The sequence below is a fragment of the Neurospora tetraspora genome, assembly GCF_033439725.1.
Source record: "Neurospora tetraspora strain CBS 560.94 chromosome Unknown B0H65scaffold_7, whole genome shotgun sequence".
In the NCBI taxonomy this organism is placed as follows: Eukaryota; Fungi; Ascomycota; class Sordariomycetes; order Sordariales; family Sordariaceae; genus Neurospora; species Neurospora tetraspora.
Genome location: NW_026944389.1, coordinates 2,456,819 through 2,475,264, shown reverse-complemented (window position 1 = coordinate 2,475,264; position 18,446 = coordinate 2,456,819). Strand labels below are relative to the sequence as shown.

Here is an 18,446-nt window from a genome sequence, read left to right as displayed (position 1 = left end):
GTTGGGAGCATCCTTTCTGCTTTCAAGACGATTAAAGCAGATTGCACTTTGTCCCGCCAGAAAGACCGCGTATCTGGCCTCATCGCCAACTCTCCATCGACGGCGATGACTCGTTTCCAACAACGCCCCCGGCGATCTTTGCTGAAAAGATAGATAGTGTCCAGAGACAGTGGTGCATCACGAAGTCAAGAGCGGTGTAAGTCCACGGACTACCGGTGAACCAGTCTCCCGGTCTCTCTTCGTAATTGCTGGATAGTATGGCATTTCAGACAGTCGATGGGCGGCTCACACCGTCAACTACGTGCCAAGCCACCGATTGCATTGGGACGGGAAACTCAGCGCAACACTTCTATCTTGCCTCTCTCAACCGCCGATATTTAGTGTCTTTGAATGAAGCAACTAGCAAGCAAACAACATTGCGAACCGGGAATAACCACATGGCCTTAGTTAGGGTCGGGAATTCCCATGTCGCGTGGCAGTGTCCAGGTTCATGCTATGCCATGCCCCTAATCTACATTCTAAGCCAACCAGTCTCAAGAATGGCCACCAACCGGCCGATGATAGTCAGGGGTCTTACTGAGGATGGCTTGGGCCGCGTTGCTTGGCCATGTTGTGCTTCACCAAAACCACGTGTGAGAAACGTGGGCAGAGAGTAGTGAGGGGATATAATTGGTGTAAGGAACTTGAATGGTCGAGATTGTACTCGAAGTGTTTGCAAAGTTGAGCCTAATACTTTGACAGATATCACACTTGCTATTCTCGGATCCTGGCCGTTACTCTTCACTCCTAAAGATTAGATGGACGGGAAGATATCAGAATGTTTTTGCCCAGATTTGTGAGTTAAAGCGCTAATACTTGCAGGTTCATCGTATCTGGCCAACTGATCTCCTCCACGTCTCTTCCCACTCCCATCTCTCATCTGGTCAAGGAATGCTCTGAGCTGATGACCTCTAAAATCTAAACCCAGAATCATTGAAGCAATCAATAAGCATGCTATCAATTTCTGTGACGTACGCTAAAAGATGTGGCAGTGGCCTCAGTTTCTCAATCACCCTTGAAGCTATCTCCCTTTAAATCAGTATATTCGTCCAGTGCGGATGATCACCAGAAGCGTGACCAGAAACTCGGATGGTACAACCGTTGCTATCACGCCTATCTCTCTCCCCGAAGAGACACTTGAATGAATCATGCACAAGACTCACTACAGTACGTAGGCTACACCTCACTGCAATCCAACTAATGAGGAAGACAGACGCGGATGGCCCACGACATCTGCGATTGACAGTTCAGGTATGTATGTATCAACCACAACCAACCGATAGTTGACGGACGGACGGACGGTGTCTTCATGAACAGTCAGTCAGACAGTACCCGCCTGGGTACCTTATACCACCGTAGGTAAATCACCCCAGCCTCCTCATGTCACAGTAAACGGCATGGACAAACCATGCAGTACCACCAGCATCATTTATACATGCAGGTGATGTGATGTGATGTGGTGTACGCACAAACCGTAAGGTAGGGAATCACCAACAAGGAGACGAGTCAATCCATCAATCAATCAATCAATCAATCTGCTAGCGGAGCCGAGATCTCTTCCTTCTCCACGTGGCATCCATGATCTTTTTCTTTTTTTTTTTCGACGTACATTTCGAACGCCACCATCAGGTACTAACCAACCGGCCTGTTCATACCGACATCCCCCCATCCCATCCCATCCCATCCTTTTGCTTCCACAAGAAATAGTGTACCTCTATATAGTAGGTCTTTGCTTTCTGCCTGTGTCTACACTATTCTCAGACCGTACCGTGACAGCCTGAGGCACTAGGTAGATAGCTAGCATGACATCGCCAGGCGCCAGGGGCTGGCTTTACAAAGACCACATGAACATCATACGACTGGCAAGCAACCAACCGCTACCGAACGACACGGCTGCCGCCCGCTGCAGGGGGCTGGGCTGGGGACGATGGTCGGCAACCAAATAGGTAAGGTACGTGAGACCCACTTTTCCTAATCACGTGAGAGTCTGGGAAAAGTGGTCATAGTCATTGGGATCTGGGAACTCCCCTCTCCCCTCTTTTCTCCTCTTTTCTAGTTAGGCCAAATCAAGCATTCGGGTTTCCAGTGTTTCATACGGTAGTCAATGAATCTGTGTATATAGCCATTCGTTTGGTGTAACATGATCGTTGATTGATGCTAGTAGGGTATGTTCTACATGGATGGAGGTATGAACCGGAGCCGAACAACCTATGAACGGAACAAAACAAAACAGAAGGAAGCGAAGAGAACATTCATTGTTCGTGTACCTACTAGCGGGAAAGTCATAGTCGTAGCCGTAGGCTCCAGTTTATTCCTTCTTCTTCTTCTCAATCTGGGCAGGTACTAGGTACATAGGTACCCACCTGCCGTCAGCGATCCAGATTTACATCTTACGAAAAGGAAGGAGGCACCCAGTCTCTGATCTCGGAGTACACACATTGGAAGGTACTCCTGAACAGGGCAGGATCTTCGGTGAAAGGGGCAGATCTCATCTCTCTGTCTCTTGTGACTCGCGTGACTCCGTCGTGAGACGACGATGACTACCTATAGGGACGGGTATCTGCATAGCTGGGATGCGAGTTCGAAATGGACGAGATATGAACCATATCCAGTGATTCAGCTGGGAGTACTAGGTACTATCCCAAATTATTTGAGGCTTGGGTGGGACCTCGCTGGGTGGGTAACGTCTGATTGTCTCCTTTCGGTTACGGTGAGGAAGGAACGTTTTGGATTGCGGTGAGGAAGGCTGGAACATTCGGTGAGGAAGGCTGGAACATTCGGTGAGGATGAAGGTTGAGACAATTCAGAGGCGGTAAGCATCCTTTGACACGGTTTGAACAGGTGTCAGAACATACCTAGAGGGTGTGGAAGATGTGTTTGTGCTTATCGAACAATGCATCATTCAAGAGGATATTGTAATGTCGACCGTTATGGAAACCCCAATACCAGTTTTGGTTCAAGCCAGTGAGCTGGGTCTTATGTGCATATGTCGAGAATGCAATTGTGCTTCCAGGCGTTAGTTATTTTTTTGACCTAGATGACCACCACGGTGAGCCACCTAAAAGAGATACATACCTCTCGCCACATTGGGTGTGGAACATAGAATTCTACCTAGGTTGCGGTGACTTTGAAACTCTTCCTGATATTTCAGCAGATCTAGAAACCCAAAGAAAGTTTGAGTAGCTGAGAAGGTAATGGAATAGCTCGTGAGTTCACTACTATGGACTCACCTAGACCAAACAAGCCCTTCAGAAACCCGCTTCTTTCCTGCCTGTTCCAAAGCCGTGAATCAAAGCCACATGTTTTCGAGTAGTACCACGCTGGTGTCGTACTTGAGCACGCACACACTTATGTAGCCTGACTCGGCCATGACACGAGCCAGTGAGACGAGACAAGACAAGACAAGACAGCTCGATGTTGTTGAAGGTATGATGAGACAGACAGGCAGTGTGAGAGACAACCGATGATGCGCAATTGAACCAATAGGCCATTACAACAAGAAGGACAAAGGGAGGCACACCATCGTACAGCGTACAGCGTACGAGAAATTTCCCACGCGACACATGAGACTCGACAAGACCGCTTTCGTTGTTGACTGTCTGACGGATTGCACTGGACGACTGGGTGCTAACTGAAGCGAACGGATGGAACATTGACTGAACTGAATACAACGGTGATGAAAGAAAGGAGGAGTGTTTGAGTCAGGCGGGCAGGCAACTGCTGATACTTAGACAGAACAATCACACTTGTGCGGCTGCCGGAATGGACAAAAAGAAGAAGAAAAAAAAGGACGAGTGAACGTATGGAAGGGATTGTACCCGATTATTGAAGGATTATACTATACTTGGCGGTATGTGATACCCATCTCTCATACTGCATTTCACTCGTCTCGCCGTATATGTAGATAGGTGGTTGGGCGTGACTCACCACCATGCTGAGTGGCCATAGTTGATCTGGCTTCAGGTGACACTGCCACATTACACTTCCAAAGAGTTCGATGTCCGAAGTCTTATTCAGCAGATAAGATGTTTGTTTTGATACAATTCAAGGCATCTCGCGCAGTGGTTTACCAATCGTGATTGATGGCTTGACCACTTGAATTTATGAATGTATGTTGTAGAATCACTGATGCCCAGTCTCTTCAATGGAGTTGACAGGCTTGGAAAAGAAATCCGATAGAAGGCGTTTTTGGTGGCAGGGGAACAAAAGTGCGTGAACTAATGGAAAGGGTGGAAGGATATAGCAAGGAACCATGAGCACAATGTCATTGCGCGTGGATGGGACGGTGAGGTGAAATAGCATACCTAGAAGACGAATGTGAATGAGAAACAAGAATCACCGCTGCTATGGATGTCTGCATATATGCGGTAACATGACAACAGCAGACGTGACTTTCAAGTTCTGCCAAAAAGAAGTGATGTGCTGGCTCCGCCCTTTCTGATGGCGTTTGGTATTGTTTTGGTTACTCGTCCAAACGCGTGTCTGCATATGTAAGAAGATTAGAGCTTCAAAAAGTCAACAAGAGCTAGCAAAAAGGTGTCTTTTAATCGAATTTTCCTAACTGTAACTCCGCGTAGGCCTGCCGGTTTCCTTTGTTCTCCAGAGACAAAAAAACATATTGAAACCCTCTCGAAAACGCCACTTGAACGCCTAAATTATGTCCTATCAATCTGATAAAACAAACGACAGGAAGACCATATACAACGCGGCACACGCTTTATCTATGAAATGGGAGAGGCAGAAAATATCGGGAGGGAAGAGGCCATGCGGAGGGGCAACGTATCCGTAACATACCGCGATGTTTTGAGGGGCCCAATTGCAGAATACCTTCTCCGCTCCTCTCCTCCACGCCCGAAGAAATATTACGACTGACTGTATTCAAATAGACGTCGGGGCAGCATCCTTTCGCCAGCCCTTAGAACGCATGTTCCCCTCAATAGCCTTCCAGATACTCTCCACCACCTCCCTGTCGCGCCACCGGTTTTCTGCGCCCGCCGCCGCCGGATCGCGCACCTTGTCAACGGAGGTAGCCAGAACCCGATGACCGAACGACCGCACACTCTCAGGTGGCTGCTCGCCTCGCCAGCCGACATAGATACCCAAAACATGGCGGAAGAGGTCTGTTGGTTGGCTCCAACGGTAGTTCTTGAACTGCCACGCCTGGCCGGTTGTGAAGACGGCCACCACGCGGTTCCAGTATTCGGGCTTGAACTGCTCCGGGCCTTCGACGAGGATGAAGCGCATGGGGCGGTTGGGATCGATGTCTTTCATCATGCGCGACACGTGCAGCACCGAAATGGAGGCGTTGTGATCTGGCAACGTGTATTTGCCGTTCTCGAGGAAGTCTCTGATGTTGGACATGCGGAGAAGCGAAGAGGCGGAGGGCGAAAGGAGGATGATGGGGTCAGGTCGTCGCGCTGGCTTCTGGTTGATGGCAAGAGCAGGGTTGTTCGTGATCGCTGTAGGGCCGGGCTTCTTAGACATGAAGGCTTGCGCGAGCTTGCGAACGTGGGAGAAGTCCTGGTTGAAAAAGTCCGAGTTAGTTGTACTGCGACTGCGAATCACTGGCCACTTCGACCGAGAGCTTCAAGTACTCACCGTGGGCTTAATTCCCCTGAGCACACTGTTCCTGTCCCCCATGCGCCGTTCGCCGTTGTAAATCTGGGCGAGCCTAGGGTCTAGCGTCCCACGACCAGATCTCGCAGAAACAGTAGGGGCAGCCTTGGAGGCGGCTGTCGTGCTAGCAGCGCCGGTCGCGGAAGCTCCATCCCTTTCACCTGCCAGCGGCTTGATGTATTCGCTCTCTTCACTTCCACCTTCCAGCCAGGCGATGAGCTCAAGACGCTCAACGAAGGCAAACTTGTGGACCGCGCCGGCACCACTCAATTCCTCGTTAAGCTTGGTCGCAGAAGCATTGTACTCGGGAATGGCGACTTCATGGTTCAGCCACGCAAAGTAGATACTGCGGAGATCGACGGGGCTGCCGTTGGAGACAAAGCGCGTCGGCGCATCGATGGGGATGACGACACGGGTTGGGTGGGTGAACAGAAGGTGAGTGGCCTGGGAGAGCGGCACTTCGGCGCTGCTGTCGGAAGAGGTATCGGCGGATGTCGTCGGGATGATGGCACTACTGGATGCGATTGACCCCCGCAGAAGCAATAGAGGATCGTGGTCGACTGACGCCATCTTGGGATTCGCGCTGGAACGCTTAGCTGCCGACTATGTAATTGTAGGCCGTGCGGGTGGATTGGTTGATGACCTCGAGGTAGGGATGACGCGCTTGACAAGATTCGCTAAGAGATGTACTCGGCGTTCAATTGGCGGTTGAAGTTGAGTGCCACAAAGAAGCGATGTAAAGAGTGCAGCTTGGTGAAGAATAGCTCGATGATGCCCAAAATAGTTTGACAATTGCAGGTCCGGGACGAACAAAGGTGATGGATTCACTTGACCGGTCGGTGGTCGGACCTGGACGCGGCGCGCTCCACTTTGACCTATCTTATCGGCACAACCTGGTCCAAGGTTGCAACAAAGGAAACCGTGAAACCTCAAAGAGCCAAGCATGGCAAGTGAAGGGCACACAGATAACCCTAACCCTTTCACTTGTTGACAGACTCAAGGGGCTGAATAGGGGTAATTGAAGCAACAAGTGATACAGGGTGAGACAGGTTCCAATTGCCTGTATTCTAGGCCTTCTCAAAACCTTGAGTTCATGCATTCTGAATGACTTCTTACGAAACGGATGAGGATTTATTAGATGACAATCTGATGCCGCATACCACGCGCGGTCATTTGCGGGTATGCCTCTGTCCCCTCCCTTCCTCTCTCCCTGCTTTCACTTCCTCTCTGCATCCATGCCCATTCTCGTTCGATGTTTCCAGTAACTCCCTCTCGCCCCTCATGGTCTTCCAGTCAATTCAGGGCTATTGCTGGCGGCTGGACTTGCTGATTCGCTCATTGTATCTCGAGTGTCGTAAGCATCATCGGACATACTGGCGCTTTTTCTCCGACCATGATACTGGTGTATGACAGTTAGCATCTCTTTCGCGGCTCAAACAGACTTATAACGGCGGGTTCTGGCAAGGCTATTTATAGAGAATTCAGCCAGATAAGCTTGTAGAGAAAAACAGACACTCACCACACAGACACCCTTTCCTTTGGACTTGTGTTTCGGGTTGGCCGGACACATTGGGCTATTTGGTAAATGTTCAGGGATATCAAACGTGAATTGTCCCTTCTTGCGCAGGCGCCCGCCTTCTCCATCACCACGGCTTCTTCCACTGGCCAAGCGTTCTGTCCGCTCTGCTCGTCTGGCTTCAGCCGATCTCGTTGGAGCGTCCCACCATTCTCTTCTCTTCTTATCGGCCGTCCCGGGGGTTGTTGGCAATGAGGGTGCCCCGGGCGTTGGTGGTAACGAGGATAACCCGGGCGTTGGTGGTAACCCGGATAAACCGGGCGTTGGTGGTAGTGAAAAATCACCTCTACGAGGGCCTCGATGTCCCCCTTGCTCCTCTTCAATTCTCTCATGCGGATGGCGCAACGGCGTGGGTGGCAACGACATAGGCATCGTGGTGCTTGTGAAGTTGGTTTCCTTGCTTGAAGCAGACGACTCGGTAGTATCTGCACCGATCGGTATTGAGACATTGAAGAAATAACCGCGCGGTCGTCCATCAGCCGTGTCCTCTTTCAGCGGGGGTGTGTGAATTCGTGTAGCCTCCTGTGGTCTCATCGTAAGCAAATGCCCGGGTTTGTGAGGTGCGTAGCCAACGGCTATATAGCAAACAAAGCACGCAATGCCTTATCAATATGGAAAGCGCATCTCAATGATGTTTGAAGTTACTTACTCCTCCTGGATATTGGCTGGTAGTCCTCAGAGGTGGTATAACTATATATGAGTCAGTTCTTACCCATAACAGCGAACAGGGTTGTGCCAGTGATCATACCTGAGAACGCGGTCCTTAGCCCTGATATAGATGAGTTGCTGCTTGCAGGGGTTGCCGATTCTGCCACCGCTGCTGTACCGCCGCTTGATGAGTGGAAGGATCTTCTTTCAGACCATGCGCGCCTCGGAAACCTGATATAACTCAGTCTAGAAGCCCTTCGACTTTCTTCCTTTTCCGGAGTCTGTTTCCTCTCCTGCTCATCACTATTCCACCTGGCGTGCACGATAGAGCTATCCTTCGATGAATCTGTCACAGGGTCGGAGCGCCGTTCACTTGCTGGTCCTGATCCAGAGTATTTCTTTGCTTTCTATCGCGTTCGATCAACGTCAGTATATATCTGATTGTACAATTGGCACTTGGAAACTTACGTCCTTTGTTTTCTGCAAGACAGACATTGCGCTGATTCCTCTCTTGGAGAGAAACCCAAAAGTCTCGCGGGACTCAGAAGGGGTATCTGGCCTGACTTCAGCAGGTGTTGATAGATCTAATGGCCTAGGAGTTTGGAGGCTATGTTTTGGTGCGAGCCACTCGCTTTCCACTATGCTGGTGCTGGTCAATAGCTGTACACCTGGGCTTTGTAAGGCAAGGATATGAGCCTCCTCGGTGCGAAAGGGGCTTAGTGGGGAGGTAGGCGTATTGATTAACACCGGTGGTTGTTGTTGTGGTTGGTTCGTTTTTGGTGAAACTGTAGGGGCGTCATTGTCCTGGCTTCCGCTTCCAGTCTTCCTAGACCGTCTTCTCCATTTCCAAACTTTGACCTCAGGGGTTCTGCCACTGGTTGCAGCGAAGTCAATCGGTCGAAACTCGCGCTCGGCCCAGTACCCCTCCGGATACCAAACCCATTCATATCCTTCCTTGGGTGGCCGAGGGGGGTCAAGACCGTACACTCCTCGAGGAGAATTGCCTTTGGAGTTTCGAACCAATGCGCCGCTGGTCGATGGCACCCTGCTCAACGACCCATCCAACACTGTGCTACCGAGGCTGGGTAAAGAGCTTCTCCTCCGTTCCCCGCCTTGTTCCCCGCCTTGATACCTAGGCGACGACGACGAGAAGCTCATTGTACGTGAATTGAACCGATTTGAGAGTGTGGTCACCCGAACGATGGATTCTGAAGGCTGGACAATGCTTCGCCGTGCTGCTAGATTGTTGTAATCGCTTTTCTCTGCGTAACGGGGGGAAATGCCCTGTCAAGGTTGAGGTGGTGTCGGGTCCATTAGGCAAAGCGCCAGGGTGCAGCGCCGAAAATCATGGTATTGTGGGAAAATGATAAGGGAAAGTTGTTGGCTCGGGGTGAAGAAAGCAGTCTAAGAATAGATAGGGAAACGAGAGGGGCGGAGTGCGTAGAATACTCGGGTTGACCGGATGTAAGGAAGAGAACAGTAGAGGCTCGTGTGAAAAAAGTGATACAGGATGATGCCGTCAGATACATGAGATATCGAAGTAGGCGAGAACTGCATAACCTTCGTTCTCTTTTCACTGTTCTTTCAATCCGGCAGTGCGGCAGGGGCAGAGGATCGTGACTGCCTTGGAATCGAAAAACAGGGGAAGGGACTCCAAACCAGCTTCATGCAAAAGAGAAGAAGTCAAGAGGCAGCTTCCTTCAAATAACTGAATATGCTGATTCTAAGGCACATATACAATGATGCCTCTTGCTAAAACGGGTATCTTTATTTAATAACTTTGCGCACTAAAGCAATACAGGTCGTCAACAACTATTTTGCTGGTCGGTCAGCACCACTCAGATACAAGGGGTACATGGTGACTGACTTGGCATAACCACTTCCTATTCAAGCGGCGTGATGAGTAGCCACTGTCTAGGCGTGACCTAGTATCATCAAAGGGGCCCATGTCTAAGGACTGCCCCAAGCCACCAAGGTCACTCAACAATACAACTCCCATCTCTATGCGCGTACCAGGCAAGAAATCAACCACATGTTCTCGTTGCCTGCCAAGGGTTCATCGTCTATAAGTCATCACCGGATCACCGATGTTGTTCAAGCGTCCAGCATCGTGTCATCGCCATCAAAACCGGGTTGCGCGACAGGGACACCACCTCCGCGACCTGCGAGAAGTTCTCGCCTGATCTCGGGCGAAATCTTGTCATGGCCGTGAGTTAGAAGAAGGTCCAGAAGAGCCTCTCGCTGGTCCTCAGTGACTACACAAGAAGCGCGGTTAGTACTAGAATACGATAGGGACGCATAGTGAAACAATGACGGTAAAAGAAGAAAACGCACTGTTCGTCTTGTATCTCTGAGCAAATGAGAGCATGCACTGATGGAAGATGACTGGCAAGGCGTTGGGTGCCATGTGCCCGCCGGTGGCAAAAGCGGGATACCGAAGGAAGTGGAAGACGAGGGCATCGAGCGCTTGGAAGGCTGTATTACAGAGTCAGAAAACGCCATCATTGACTCCTCGGGAATTGGACTTACGCAAGGCGTGACGCTTCTCAATGAGAGTCTTGAGGAGGAAATTTGTAGCGCTAACGCAGTCGAGGCGCTGAGAAGCCTGCGCAGAAGAGATTTCGCACAGGCCCTTGATGGCCATACCGGAATGGACGGCCGGAATGGTGACACGGGTCAAAACACCGGCTACGATCTGCGCCTCACGCAGCGAGCACGTTCCGGAAGCCGCCAAAGGAAACAAGAAGCCTGCCAACGGTTAGCTGGGTTGTCCCCTTTGTGCAAAATACCGAGTAAGCGTGAGCAGTAAAACAACATACCCTTGAAGAAACCACCAGGCTTGTAAAGGGCCTTTTTTAGGGAGTTGAAAAGATGGACATTGAGCTTCTTGGTCTCGTGGATGTCCTCGCGGACGCGTTCCAAGATCACCATCTCCATAAACCGTTGAAGAACAGCCTCCTTGGCGGCCGCAAATATCCTAGTGGCCGCGTAGCTAACAGTCGCAAATGTTAGCAGGGTTTCTCCAGGCCACCAAAAACATAAGAAGCAACCTACCAGGCATTGGGAGTCCAAGCCTCGGGTCGTGTAATGGGCAAGATATCCTCCCAGTGGGGAATCTGAGGAAGGACCTTGAAAGGCTTGGGAAGCGGCCCAGATTTGTAGCGAGAAAGGATCATGCCAATCCTGCGAAAAGGAGTCTGTCAGTAGTCTGCGAAGAGGGTAACAGAAACAACGGCCAGCCTACTTCTCAAACACCTCCACCACTTTAGGCGGGATCTCGTAATCCTCATCAATTGGGCCGGGCTCGTCACGGTAACCGCCTTGAGGACCACCGGCTTCCTTCTCTGCGATCTTGGCAAGAATGAGATCCGCCAAGTTCACGCTCTGTCCCTGCTCTTCTGCCCCTTCTGGCTTTCCATCCCATCCGTGTGTTAGGAGCGGGTCCTCGTTCATTGTGGGTGTGATAAACTGGTTGAATGTCTCGAGATCGGTGGCGTCGACTTCGATTTCCTCTACTTCCTCCTCCTCCTCCTCGCCCCAGGCCTCGTCGTTCTCGAACTTGTCGTCTTCGTCATCGTTGCGGTCGAATCTCGATGGGTCGAACTCGAACGCCGAAGGGGCAGATCCGGAGGCTGCGTTTTGTGTTGTGCGGAGGTTGTCCTCTTCCTCGATGAGGCTACGGCTCATAGCCAGAATGTTGCGCGAAGCCTTGGCGTCGACATACTTCTGCTCATCTTCATCGTTGTCGGCGCGAGTCTTCTTGCTCTTTTTGCCGGAGTTGTTCTTGAGGACGCCGGTCGAGACCAGGTCGGCCTCGAGGGGGTTGTGGCGCCTCTTCGACGTCGCCGCTGTTGTCTTGGGCATCTTGAATGGCGGTCTGGGTTGTGCAATCGGGGAAAGAGTTGATAATACGGAGCTCTCCCGGTGGTCCTCGTCTTGCAATGTCGAATCGGCTGCACAACTGGGGATATTTTTTTCGGCGACCCTTGGACAAATTGTTCCCGCCGTGGAGAAGTCTTGGCACTTGAAAGGCTTGCGCTACGCTTGTGGTTGGTCACATTGCTGCTGTGTGGGCACACTTTATTTTCTGATGCCAGGGCGGTGAAAATGATAAGCGGTACAGTAGCTGTTATCGCTTATCGTCCAGCTTGGACGCGCCGGTCGGGGCAGCGATAAACATTTTACTGCCCCGCATTTTCGTCACTGTGCCCCTCCTTCGGTTGCAATTGGAATTTTGTCATAAGAGCAAGTCGCGACATAGCCACGGTTACGAGCTCATAGCAAGTCAAATACAACAACACATCCAGCCACCACCGACAACATGCCGACCGAACTTGAAGAGGTAATTCTGCCAGAGCCAGTGCAGTGTCAATGTCAATGGACAGGCAACTAATCACTACAATCGCCTGAAGCTCGTGGGCTTCATTGCCTCGCCGAACGCCCAAATCCGCCTTCTCGCGACCGAGAACCTGGTGCCCTTCTCAGCGTCCCAGCCGGCCCTCTTCAAGACCGACGACCTCACTCCCATCAAGCATCTCAAGTTCTTGATCCGCGACCACCCGGTAGGCCCAAAAGATCTGTCTTGTTTGCGCCCGAGCAGCTTCAGCTAAGACGTCGGTACCATGTCCAGAAAATCGCCGAGCACGCCCTGACATGTTTGATCAACTTGACTGCCGAGAAGGATGTGCTTGAATACGTCGCGACCGATGACCGCTTTCTTGGAATCCTGCTCGAGCTTCTTGTCGTATGTGTATCCATTCCGAGCTCCTACGGTGCGCGCGCAGCAAGGACTAACCGCTGCGATCCCGTCCCTGTAGGACCCCGATGAAGTCAACGCCAATCTTATGGCTATGTTGCTGGCAAACTTGACCAAGTGGGATGGACTCAAAAGCCTGCTGGATCGAAAACAGCCCGCTCCCGAGAAGCTCGGGTCCGACGATAGGGTCATTAACCAACTGATGGACCTCTTCGTCAAGGGCGCCGACGGGACTTACAACAAGCACGCCGATTACGACTACCTCGCCTACGTCTTTGCCGACCTCTCGAAACATGACGAGATTCGGCACTACTTCGTCAACAGACAGGACTACGACGACGTCATTCCTATCAACAAGATCAAGGTCTTTACCGAACACAAGTCCGATATTAGGCGAAAGGGAGTGGCGAGCATTATCAAGAACGCTGCTTTTGACATTCCTTCGCACCCGGCGTTTTTGGATGAGGATGATGTCAATATCTTGCCCTACATCTTGCTTCCTATCATGGGCGGCGAAGTTTATCCCGAGGATGAGGCATTGGAAATGCTTACCGATCTCCAGCTATTGCCGCCAGACAAGCAGCGCGATCCCGACAGCAGCAACATTCTGACACACATCGAAACTCTTACTCTTCTGACCACTACGAGGGCTGGCCGCGATTTGATGAGGAGCATCAGCGTTTACCCCATTGTTCGGGAAACCCACCTGCGTGTTAATGATGAAGCCGTCCAGGATGCCTGCGAGCGACTAGTAAACGTGCTAATGAGAGACGAAGCTGATGGCGAAGAGATTGAAGGAGGAGCAGCAGCAGCAGCAGAAGAAGAGGACGACATCGTTGAGGTGTAAAATATCTTGGGAAGGAGCCAAACGGAGCCGGTTCGCTACATTAACGTCCACCCGAAATCGACGGCACGAGGACAATGGTATGCTCATACGCCATTCACTTACCGTTCGGAAGCACCTTGGGTTACATGATGCTGAAAGTCGTTACACCGCCACACAGCCTTACCAAGACACTAGTTGTCCCTTGGGTCGAACCAACCACGAACACATTGTCACCATTGCACCGTATTGTCATGCCTTCAACAGCGTCATCACTATATCAACCTTGGCAAAGGCTTGAGGGTCTTGGGTAGCTTCCTGTGCTTGTGTCGACGAAGACGCCCTTCTTTCCGATCTGTGTCATGATGTCACCCAAGCCCACCCACAACGCACCGGAAGAGTGCTTCTGCAGAGAACAGAAAGCTTGTGTAAAGGAGGGAAAGCTTGTGCGAAGGACGGGAAAGCTTGTTTTAGCCAATGGAGTGACACAAAAGCCCTGCGTGCTCACGATATGGTCCCGGAAGTTCGTTTGACACCGGCACGGCTCGCTGAATGATGTATGCCGCACAACATGCAAAGGCATGGTATGCACCGGGCACTTGGGTTGACAGATCAGCTTGGCATACGCAGGTTGAGCACCATAATCATCAAGAATATTTATATCGGTTTATACCACAACACCACACACGATCTCGGACTTTACGGTACTGCGAGTTGTTTTCGTAGGTCTATCAACTTCCAAAATGGGTTGATATCAACGAGAGGAAATCCGTGGTTGATATTCCCATCTCGTGGTCGAAATCAGCGCCGTGATTGGCCGAGCATTGCGGATTTGCCAGGAAATCATACGGTACGTGCTGAAAGCCCGAGGGCCTGATCGGCTCGCTGCGAACGTTCGCACTTTTTGGAAGAGGGTTTGGTTATGTAAAGCCAAGGCGCCAACCATCCTTCTTTTGGCTGGAAACCCGAGCCCTTTTTTGGTCAGTCGAAGAGGGTTTCGATATGCACAGAATCTACTTTATACTTTTCTAGAGTCGTAAGCTTGCATCCGATTAACTTCAAGGAGTTTAGTAACTATCCATCGTCCCCTAAAGGCGGTTTGGATGCCCCTATTCCCGTGCATTAGTCTACCCAAACCCTCTTGCGAACTTTATTGCAGTGTTCGCACGCGAGCCGATCAGGACCTGAAATTGAAGGGTCCTCTACCGTCAAAGTCACACACACGCGGCTCCCATGCTTGCTCGCACATGCATAAAGACAAGCTGGTGGCCAACCTTGAATCTCAAAGCGAGATGTCTTGACGAGTGATGCCCCAGTTCCAGCTGATGGACAAGCACAGGCTTTGAACGAGGATTTGGTGAAGACAAGACGAAAGGCATGTCGTTCATGTCGTCTGTTGTGTGCGAAGTCACGGATGAGTCCTTGCATGTGAACAAACGTGTTCGACGTCTCACAAATCAACAATGGTTGGAGTTGGTGGGTACCGAGTGCGTGGCTCGCGTGGGCACGTGGGTGGGTCAAACCAGTGTCGTTAAGGTTGTTCTCCCGCGACAGGGGTTCACGGAACCTTAAAAGGCCAATCGAACCAATGGTGGAAAGGCGAACCACGGCGTATCGTGCTCACACGTGTGGCCTCTTTCAATGCGATTCGCGGGGAAGAACCCTCTGAAGCGAGCGGCTCTTGTCTGGGGTTGCAGTGGCCCACGCAGGTGGATGTGCCAAGATGCCAAGTGAGGTTAGAGGCGAAGAGAATGCCCGGGGGTCTTGGACGGAGCATGACGGGCAACAGACCGGTCCAGACTTTGCGACCTGGGACTTTGTTGTCTGAGAACCACTCCACGAAGTTCCTCTCATCACTGGTTTATGATGTTCCTGGCGCTATGGGTCAAACAGGTGCTAGACTCCGCCCATTATGCAGCAAGATATTGACAAATTCGGGCACTCCCGATTTGCAGGTGGCCAGGCGTAAGAAACACGTTTTTGTTACCGACAGATCGGCGACCTTTTTCGCCCTTTTCCTCCTCTACGGCCGACGGTTGGTCCGGTTGGTGGAAGAGGACCCGGAGAAAGAGGAGCTGGACAACGGGATAAGCTTCTGAAAAGAGTTTTCTAGACCGGGCTCGAAATCGATCTTGTCCCGAAGCCGAGGAAGCTTGTTGTCAAGTTTCCAGACGTGGGAACCCCCACCCGTGAGCAACGGGCCAATCAGGTGTAATGCTGAGCCCACGAGCTTCATGCCTCCTTCAGACTGGATACCAAGCATCAGCAGCCAAGCACTTCTGCGATTGAGCATTTGCAGTCAACGGCGTGGCCTTCGGTATGTGATGCCCTTTCGCATACGGACCATCGCTCAGCTAGGTAGCTGTGAGAGGGCACTGGGCGCCCAGGCATCCAGACGCTTCCCGAGTGCAAAACTGCACCTTCACGCATGCCCAAACATATGCCAAGTGATCGAAGCTTTCAGAGCTTTGCCATAGTTACCTCCACTGTCTTGTCTTGGCCGAGTCTTGGTGCGTTGAGGTTGAACAGCTCGCTGGGTTTGGAAGCTACCCACGTGTCCGTAAAGATAGGTTCTCTGTCTCGGGTGGGAGGAAGATGCCAAGGGCATTATCGTGCTCTTCGCAGCGGAGAGTGAACAGGATGGGTTCGCTAGCTCGTAGAGGCAAAATATCGATCAACCATTGGTGTGGGAGTGGGTGCGTCAGACTATTGAGGATATCCCGCAGACAGGGTGATGTCTCGGAGATTGTCAGCCTTTCACGCCATCCGATGTGAATGCCTAATCCTGGGGACACTGTAGTCCTATTCCTCCTATACCTCTATAAGATAAATTCCCACGCATACCACCTCAATCCTTCCCTCCGATCTTTCTCGACAACATAATAACCAGGTTCTCGCACCATTCTACCTCCCTTGGTTCCCCTCGGACCAACAAGTCTCTTCACCAAGTCCGACTTCGTTGCCTTGAGCACCATCACGACAACAAGCCATGGGTGCCCCTCAGAAGACCGCCGGTGGCAACAACGCCTACCACAACTTCTACAATGACTTTCTTCACATCAAGGATCTTAAGGAAAGACGACGCCTCGCCCTCGCCGAAGTCGACAGAGCACCATTCGGATGGTACCACGTCCGAGCCATTGCCGTTGCCGGCGTCGGTTTCTTCACAGACTCTTACGACATCTTCACCGTCTCTCTTCTGACCCTCATGCTCGGCATTGTCTACTATCCAGGCGAAGGCAAGATGCCTACAACCTCCGACACAGCCATCAAGCTCGCAACATCGGCCGGCACGGTCATTGGGCAGGTTGGCTTCGGCGCCGCTGCTGATATCTTCGGTCGTAAGAACATGTACGGATTGGAATTGTTGTTCATCATCTTTGCCACTCTCGCTCAGGCCTTGACCTCCGGGTCTCCTTCCATCAACATCGTCGGTATCATCATCTTCTGGCGTGTTCTTATGGTAAGCAATCATTCAAACGATCCCCTTTCATACGAAACATATAGCTAACTTACATTAACAACAGGGTGTCGGTATCGGTGGAGACTATCCTCTTTCCAGTATTATCACGTCCGAGTTTGCTACAACCAAGTGGAGAGGTGCCATGATGGGTGCCGTCTTTGCTATGCAAGGTCTTGGCCAGCTTGCTGCCGCATTCGTCATGTTGTTCGTTACACTCGGTTTCAAGAAGTCGCTGGAGGCTGCTCCTACTCTGGCTGCCTGCACCGGAGACTGTGCCGTTGCCGTTGACAAGATGTGGAGGACAGTCATTGGTTTCGGTGCCGTTCCCGGCTGCATCGCGCTCTACTACCGCTTGACCATCCCCGAGACTCCTCGCTACACCTTCGACGTCAAGAGGGACATCGAGCAGGCTCAGGACGACATCGAAGCCTTTAAGACGGGCCAGCCCAAGGGCAAGCCCGACGAGTCCACCCGCATCGCCACCCAGCAGGAGGCCGAGAAGCAGATTGAGATCCCCAAGGCCAGCTGGAGCGACTTCTTCCGCCACTACTCCAAGCGCAAGAACGCCATGCTGCTCGCCGGCACCGCCCTGTCCTGGTGCTTCCTCGACATCGCCTACTACGGCGTCTCGCTCAACAACGCCACCATCCTCAACGTCATCGGCTACTCCACCACGGGCGCCAAGAACACGTACGAGATCCTCTACAACACCGCCGTCGGCAACTTGATCATCGTTCTCGCCGGCGCCGTCCCCGGATACTGGGTCACCGTCTTCACCGTCGACACCGTCGGCCGCAAGCCGATCCAGTTCATGGGCTTCGGCATCCTCACCATCCTGTTCGTGGTCATGGGCTTCGCCTACAAGCACCTCTCGCCCCACGCGCTGCTCGCCATCTTCGTCCTCGCCCAGTTCTTCTTCAACTTCGGTCCCAACTCCACCACTTTCATCGTCCCCGGCGAGGTCTTCCCCACTCGTTATAGGTCTACCTCGCACGGCTTGAGCGCCGCCATGGGCAAGATCGGCTCTATCATCGGCCAGGGCGCCATTGCCCCCCTGCGCACCAGGGGCGCTTCTAAGGGGAACCCCAACCCGTGGATGAACCACGTGTTGGAGATCTATGCTCTGTTCATGTTGCTCGGTGTTGGTACCACTTTCTTGATTCCCGAGACTAAGAGGAAGACGCTGGAGGAGCTGGCGGGCGAGTATGATATGAGTGGTGAGGAGGAGGCGCAGACGAATGATACCACCGTCACTGAGAACAAGACGGAGGCGCCCACGACTAGTGCTGCTGTGAACGTTTGAGGAGGGGTTGTCCCATTAAGGGTTGTTGGTTTTGGCACGTATTTTCCATTCTTTTTATTCCATGTTTATGATATAATGGTTTGATGAGGGCAAAGAAGGGCAGGAGCGATAGAATCTAGTGAGGGAAGAATTATTTTAGGGGGGCAAAAAAAAGGGCAGGAGCGATAGAATTTAGTGAGGGAAGAATTATACCCGGAGGTGTCCAATGAAGAAGGAGATTAT

General features: G+C 51.7%; 4 protein-coding genes across 4 annotated transcripts; 2 read left to right on the top strand and 2 right to left on the bottom strand.

The window, feature by feature from the left end:
• Positions 1 to 4,917: 4,917 nt before the first annotated feature.
• Positions 4,918 to 9,436, bottom strand: B0H65DRAFT_511539 (RNA pol II accessory factor, Cdc73 family-domain-containing protein; the record flags this gene model as incomplete). The annotated part of the gene is made up of 8 exons (XM_062828490.1): positions 4,918 to 5,538; positions 5,638 to 6,251; positions 6,979 to 7,054; positions 7,175 to 7,806; positions 7,881 to 7,885; positions 7,980 to 8,062; positions 8,348 to 9,163; positions 9,407 to 9,436. The coding sequence occupies 8 exons, from the start codon at positions 9,434 to 9,436 to the stop codon at positions 4,918 to 4,920; spliced, it is 2,877 nt and encodes a 958-aa protein (XP_062678672.1).
• A 537-nt stretch (positions 9,437 to 9,973) lies between these two features.
• B0H65DRAFT_552045 (Bystin-domain-containing protein) lies at positions 9,974 to 11,743 on the bottom strand (the record flags this gene model as incomplete). Its single annotated transcript, XM_062829864.1, has 6 exons — positions 9,974 to 10,134; positions 10,214 to 10,354; positions 10,409 to 10,627; positions 10,699 to 10,871; positions 10,934 to 11,062; positions 11,124 to 11,743. The coding sequence occupies 6 exons, from the start codon at positions 11,741 to 11,743 to the stop codon at positions 9,974 to 9,976; spliced, it is 1,443 nt and encodes a 480-aa protein (XP_062678671.1).
• A 305-nt stretch (positions 11,744 to 12,048) lies between these two features.
• Positions 12,049 to 13,750, top strand: B0H65DRAFT_296517 (uncharacterized protein). The gene is made up of 4 exons (XM_062823089.1): positions 12,049 to 12,221; positions 12,292 to 12,441; positions 12,510 to 12,623; positions 12,697 to 13,750. The coding sequence occupies exons 1-4, from the start codon at positions 12,201 to 12,203 to the stop codon at positions 13,480 to 13,482; spliced, it is 1,071 nt and encodes a 356-aa protein (XP_062678670.1). The 5' UTR covers positions 12,049 to 12,200; the 3' UTR covers positions 13,483 to 13,750.
• A 2,590-nt stretch (positions 13,751 to 16,340) lies between these two features.
• On the top strand, positions 16,341 to 18,368 carry B0H65DRAFT_296465 (major facilitator superfamily domain-containing protein). Its single transcript, XM_062823088.1, has 2 exons — positions 16,341 to 16,921; positions 16,986 to 18,368. The coding sequence occupies exons 1-2, from the start codon at positions 16,448 to 16,450 to the stop codon at positions 18,222 to 18,224; spliced, it is 1,713 nt and encodes a 570-aa protein (XP_062678669.1). The 5' UTR covers positions 16,341 to 16,447; the 3' UTR covers positions 18,225 to 18,368.
• Positions 18,369 to 18,446: the final 78 nt, after the last annotated feature.